The following is a 6,597-nucleotide window of genomic DNA, read 5'->3' as shown; positions in this document are numbered from 1 at the left end:
GGCTGAAGGCTTGCCGGAGCGACACACAAGGTGTGCAGCAAGGAAATAGCAGGAGCACTTCACCATGCCCTCAGACATCACCCTGTGACTGAGGAGGGATGGGCAGAACTGGCTTTGATCACTTGCTCTGCAGCCGTCTCCTTGCCCAACAGTGATGGCATCTCGGGCAGTGATGTGGTGGCATCTCAGGCTGCTGTGCCAAGTGCTGCCCAAAACAGGTGGACCCTACCCAAATTACAGCCTTTTCTGTTTGGATCTGTGGATGCCAGTGCCTCATGTTTTCATCCATAACATTCAAGATGTTGGCTGGGAAGGGAAAGTGTTTCCCTATCTTGAGGACATGCTTTCTGAACGCTACGGCAGCACAGAAACTCTCAGACTGAAAGATGCTATCGATGAAGATTTAGAGGTTCCTGATGGCTTTGATGGAGAGGAGAAAACCAGCCATAAATCACTGCCAGAAGTCCTAAGGAGGGAGAAGGCTGGTGATGGAGTTTGTAGCTGGCTGGTGAGAGCACGTCTGAGAGAGCACCTACTGAGTGCTGCAGATAAGGGATGGTGTGTGCAGGCTGAAAAGCCATTTGGTGTCACAGGTAGGGGCCTCAGCACCAGGAGCTCTTCTGAAGTGTCCTCTGGGTTTTGCCAAGGCTGCATCTCCTCCCTGGCTATGGTGCCAGCATGGAGATGGGGAGACAAAAGGGGATAGAGACAGAGGGGGCAATGTGGGACAGGGGCCATGAGGGAAGGGAGAGGAGAAATGTGCTCCTGTAGGTGCAGAGGAGAGCGATGGGCACTGGATGGGCATGGGGGAGGCATTTAGCTGAGATACCCCAGGTCTGGAGAGGTCTCTTGGTGTCTGGGGGCTTCACAGCACTGGAGACAGTGATGTAGCTGGTGTGAAAGTGAAGATGGAATCACACTAACAACTGTGATTCCATTGCAGCACTGCAGCTCTCCTGTGTGCTCCTTTCTGTCCTCGGGCATAGGCAGAGCTGGTGCTGCCCAAAGGTTGTGCCTCCACCTGAGTCCTCCCTGCACAACCTCAGTGCTTTCCATCCCAAAGGCAAACAGCAGGATCTATCCCCAGTGCCTATGCAGGCATGACCCGTGGCTTGGTCAGCCAGTCTGAGACCTGGTCCCAGCTCTGGACTGAGCTGCCTGCCCTGCTGGGAGAGCTCAGAGAGGGTGTCAGGGGCAGAAGAGAGAGATGGCAGGATGGAGAGAGCAGATGGGGGAAAAGGAATGCCCAATAGGCTGTGGCATGGCAGAAAACAGTCAGAGTGTCCGAGGTGAGGATGAGCTGCGTACACATCTTCCAGCTTGTTGTCTGTCTGTGTTGTGTGTATCTCCACACCCGTAACCACTATCAGTCCCCCTCCTAGCCTCAATACGGAGATTGCTTATACTCGCCCTTCAGTGAAGGCTCATTTTCGAAGTACCCGTTGAAGTCCTTCACTCTGCAGCTGCAGTTGTGTCTCAGCCCATCACTTTCCAGCATGACCTCTGGGTGGCATCCGAAGGCGAGCGGATAGGTTTTCCTCCATTTCTGTGACCGGTTTTGTGGAGTAGAATGAGATGGACTTTTCTTACTTGGGGCAACTGAGAGCACAAACTCTGTCAAGGCTGGTAATGAATTAAATGCACTCAGATGAGGATGCTGGTTCACGAACTGAAGTGGAAAAACTGAAACCCTCATTTTAGCAGAGTTGAAGGAAAGGTTTCTTTTCAAGATTTTCAAATTCTTCCTGGAAGAGCTGGGGTAGATGTCTGCTTGATTGCTAGCTTGTCTGATTGGTTTGATTAGCTGTTACAGGAGTGACAGCTAAATCTCCCCATCTCACCAAAGCGAAGAATTTAAAACTCATTTCAATTGTACTGAATCCAACCCCCAAACTGCCACAATTATATATTTCTAAGCCATCTTATACACTTGTCACCTCTTCTTGCATCCTTGGCAGAGTGCCTAGGAAGGGTGGCAGCAGAAAATGCTTTCCCTCTCCCTTTATGTATCCCTTTCCCTTGCGTTGGAACTGGGTGCGGAGCTGGGCAGTGCCACAGGGCTTCCTTGCCCAATTAGTGTTTAGCATTTCTGAAGGGTTTCTTGCTTTTCAAAGCACTTCATGGGCCACGTGTACCAGGCTCAGATAATGGTACAGATAATGGTACAGATGCATTTCCCTGTCCCTCACGCACTTACATACGCTCCCCTGTGTATGTAAGCAAAGCCCAGCCGCTGCTGCAGCTGTAGCCTTGATAATGGAGAAGCTGCTGTAAGAGCTACGTTGGTTCCCCAGCTTTAGCATCATAGCAGCCATGCTCCCATTTTCTCACACCTGCACCTCTTTAAAAAGCTGTTCTATTAAACCCTTGGCTGTTTGCTGATGGCAGAAATCTCCTACTCTGAGCACAAACGAAAGGCAAGGGCATTTCTTTTAAATGACTTTACAAACACGAACTGGTCCCAAAGCCTGCCAAACCTTGTTTTGGAGGGGCGTGCTTTAATATTTACACATTTAGCTTGTCTATACATTTAGCATGTTTATACATTTAGCAAAATCAGCCTCAGGAGTCCCAGGTGTTTGGAGCCAGCACCGTTACCCAAACCAGCTCACAGAGACCTGCTGTGCCAAGTGCTCCTGCTGCACACTCTGGTGTGAACACCCAGCTCCCACTGGGCTACCAGCACCAGTGCTCGTGGGGCAGCACTGAGTGGAGCTGCTGGAGACACTGTCCTGGCTGGACTGGTGGGGTCAGGATGTCCCCAGCACCCAGGGTAAGGTGAAGCCCAGCAGGTTTTGGGGTCTGGGTGGTGTGGGTAAAGCAGGTCTGATGAGAATCTCCTCTGTCCTGCACAGCTCCCCAGGCGCCTTTGCTTCTCCCTCCCGTTCCAGGAAATTCTCCTTCATAGAATCAGAGAATGGTTTGGGTTGGAAAGGACCTTAAGATCACCTAGGTCCAACTCCCTGCCGTGGGCCTCACACTGGTCCATGTTGCCCAAGGCTCTGTCTGACCTGGCCTTGAACACTGCCAGGGATGGAGCATTTACCACTTCTTTGGGCAACCTGTTTCAATATCTTAGCACCCTCACTGTAAGGAACTTTGACCTGCCCCTGTTGAAGTTTGAACCCATTGCCCTTTATCCTATCACTACAGTCCCTGATGAAGAGTCCCTCCCCAGCATCCTTGCAGACCCCCTTCAGCTACTGGAAGGCAACACATGAATTTTGGTCCATTGATTTTTTATTTTATAACGCCCATTCTCCTCTTACCTTGGGGGTTAACCACAGGCATCTCCATTTGGGTGAAGGCACTGTTTCTGTCCGTAATTCTTGTCACCTTCCATAAGTAATTCCATGTGGCAGGCTGAGGTGACTGGCTTCACCACATGCATCTCCATGGCTGGTGTGGCTGCAGCTGCAGTGTGATGTGGGACTGGGGGAAGGGACCAGCATTTCCTGGCATTATTGACTGATGGGCTGGAGCCCATGCAGCCGGCTCATGCAGCCCTTCCCTCTCCCATGTCTGTCGGGCTGGGTTGTGGACCAGGCTGAGCCAGATTAGAACCATAGAATCAACCGTGTTGGAAAAGACCTTTAAGATCATCAAGTCCAAGCATTACCCCAGTACCTCATTAAATCACACCACTGAGGGCCTCATCTACACAGTTTCTGAACACTTCCAGGGATAGTGGCTCCCCCACGGTGACTCCAGCACTGCCCTGGGCAGCCTGTTCCAATGCCTGAGCACCCTCTTGGTGAAGAAATCGTTCCTAATATCCAATCTAAACCTCCTCTGATGCAGCTTGAGGCTATTTTCTCTCCTCCTTTTACCCAGTTACACCCTTGTTTGGGTTTTCAGCATCTGCTTCCGGGCAGTGTCCCCCCTTTGTCAAGGCTACCTCTGTTGGGAAGGTTGGTGCCTGCCTTTAAGACACCTTGGGACTCACACAAACTCCTTGGGCTGAATCTGTAATATAACTTCTTGTTTTCCCTATCCCAGATTTCATCTTCCAGAAGGAGCTGTTTGCTGCCAGAGACACAGGTGAGCCGAGACGACCATGGCATGGGCTTTGTGGGTGCTCTGGAGATGCCAGTGGGACATGCTGAGGGCACAACTTAGACCTGCTCTTCTCCCTGGGGCAGGGCACTGGCTCTGTGCCGTGCTGCAATAGCAGCAAGTGCTGTACATCACCACTCTGCTCCACATCTCCCTTCCTCCTGCAGCCCCTCGGCCTCTCTGTGTGCTTCCCAGGGGCATCCTGCTGGGATGTGGTCCCTGGCCCTGCAGAGAAGGGACCATCACGCCCTGGCAAAAAGGGCTGTCCCCAGCCCTGCCCCTGCTCCACTCCCTGCAGCCCCATGTGTCTCCTCCATTGCTAAATGGGGACACAAAGAGTGCCTTTAAAGGCACTCCTGGAAGAAGCTGCCATTGCAGAGAGAAGCCCAGTAACACCAGGAGATCTTTCAAGCCAAGAGCAGTGCTGGGCTGGGGAACCGAGGAGGCAGCAAACGCTGCCAGCAGGGGCTGGCAGATATCATATTCTCCCTTTCTGTCCCCACTCCCCTTGCAGACCCCATGCACAACTTCTCTGCTCAGCCCTGGCAGGCGAAGATGGCCAACCTGACCTTTGACAACTTCACCCTGGGCAACCACTCCGAGGTGGCCATCCAGCCTCCCACCAACTACAAGACAGTGGAGCTGATTTTCATCGCCACGGTCACTGGCTCGCTCAGCCTTGTCACGGTGGTGGGGAACATCCTGGTGATGCTGTCCATCAAGGTGAACCGCCAGCTCCAGACTGTCAACAACTACTTCCTCTTCAGCCTGGCCTGTGCAGACCTCATCATTGGGGTCTTCTCCATGAACCTCTACACGGTCTACATCATCAAAGGCTACTGGCCACTGGGGGCTGTGGTGTGCGACCTGTGGCTGGCCCTGGACTACGTGGTGAGCAATGCCTCTGTCATGAACTTGCTCATCATCAGCTTTGACCGGTACTTCTGTGTCACCAAGCCCCTGACGTACCCGGCCAGGAGGACCACCAAGATGGCAGGGCTAATGATCGCGTTCGCGTGGGTATTGTCCTTCATTCTCTGGGCCCCTGCCATCTTGTTCTGGCAGTTCATTGTGGGCAAGAGGACAGTCCCCGAGAGGGAATGCTACATCCAGTTCCTCTCCAACCCGGCGGTGACCTTCGGCACGGCCATCGCTGCTTTCTACCTGCCCGTAGTCATCATGACAGTGCTGTACATCCACATCTCCCTGGCCAGCAGGAGCAGGGTAGGGAGGCACAAGCCTGAAAGCAGGAAAGATAGGAAAGGCAGGTCCCTCAGCTTCTTCAAGGCCCCCCTGATCAAACAGAACAACAATAACTCCCCCAAGAGGGCCACGGAGGTGAAGGAGGAGGTGAGGAATGGCAAAGTGGATGACCAGACTTCAGCACAGACAGAGGGCACTGGCCATCAGGAGGAGAAGGAGACGTCCAACGAGTCCAGCACTGTCAGCATGACCCAGACCACAAAAGACAAGCCCACAGCAGAGATCTTGCCAGCAGCACAAAGTCAGAGCCCGTCCCACCGCCGGACGAACCCGACTTCCAAGTGGTCCAAGATTAAGATCGTCACCAAGCAGAGCGGGTCTGAATGTGTCACTGCCATCGAGATTGTCCCCGGGAAGGGAGGAGCCTCTGACCGCAACTCCCTGGCCAACAGCCGCCCCGCCAATGTCGCCAGGAAGTTTGCCAGCATTGCCAGGAGCCAGGTACGGAAGAAGCGGCAGATGGCAGCCCGGGAGAAGAAGGTCACCCGCACCATATTTGCCATCCTGCTGGCCTTCATGGTCACGTGGACTCCGTACAATGTGATGGTCCTCATCAACACCTTCTGCGAGACCTGCGTACCCGAAACAGTGTGGTCCATCGGCTACTGGCTCTGCTGTTTGCCAGCATTGCCAGGAGCCAGGTACGGAAGAAGCGGCAGATGGCAGCCCGGGAGAAGAAGGTCACCCGCACCATATTTGCCATCCTGCTGGCCTTCATGGTCACGTGGACTCCGTACAATGTGATGGTCCTCATCAACACCTTCTGCGAGACCTGCGTACCCGAAACAGTGTGGTCCATCGGCTACTGGCTCTGCTACGTCAACAGCACCATCAACCCAGCCTGCTATGCCCTCTGCAATGCCACGTTCAAGAAAACCTTCAAGCACCTTCTCCTGTGCCAGTACAGGAACATTGGCACAGCCAGATAAACTGGCGCTCAGGGACCACTCTTCAGTAAGGTTATGGAAGCCCTTCCCTTTGCCTCCTTTGCCAGGGGGTGTCCTCTGCTCCCCACTCACAACAGTGCAGACTGTGCAGTGATCGCAGATGATGCTCTTCATCCAGTGCTGACAAAGGTCCAAGACACCGCTGAGCTGCAGCTCCTTCCAGTCACGCTGAGCCTGGGGACTAGCCTAGGGAGCCAGCAGGAAAGCTGGAGGCAAGAGGAGGAGATGTGGTCACCAGGAGCCCTCCCCAGCATCCTGCTCTTGAGAGGTTGGCCAAATAGCATCAGTGTTTGTCCTAAGACTGGATGCCTCTTCTCCCCCCTGGATGACC

At 53.6% G+C, this 6,597-nt stretch overlaps 1 protein-coding gene across 1 annotated transcript; it reads left to right on the top strand.

The window, feature by feature from the left end:
- The first annotated feature begins 4,575 nt into the window (after positions 1-4,575).
- CHRM4 (cholinergic receptor, muscarinic 4) lies at positions 4,576-6,248 on the top strand. Its single transcript, XM_010019197.1, has 2 exons — positions 4,576-5,760; positions 5,961-6,248. Exons 1-2 carry the CDS (start codon positions 4,576-4,578, stop codon positions 6,246-6,248), a joined length of 1,473 nt encoding a protein of 490 aa, XP_010017499.1.
- Positions 6,249-6,597: the final 349 nt, after the last annotated feature.

This window comes from Nestor notabilis, unplaced genomic scaffold (assembly GCF_000696875.1).
Source record: "Nestor notabilis isolate BGI_N333 unplaced genomic scaffold, ASM69687v1 scaffold24257, whole genome shotgun sequence".
NCBI classification, from domain to species: domain Eukaryota; kingdom Metazoa; phylum Chordata; class Aves; order Psittaciformes; family Psittacidae; genus Nestor; species Nestor notabilis.
The sequence above is the reverse complement of the archived record's forward strand: the minus strand, read 5'-3'. Positions and strand labels throughout refer to the sequence as shown.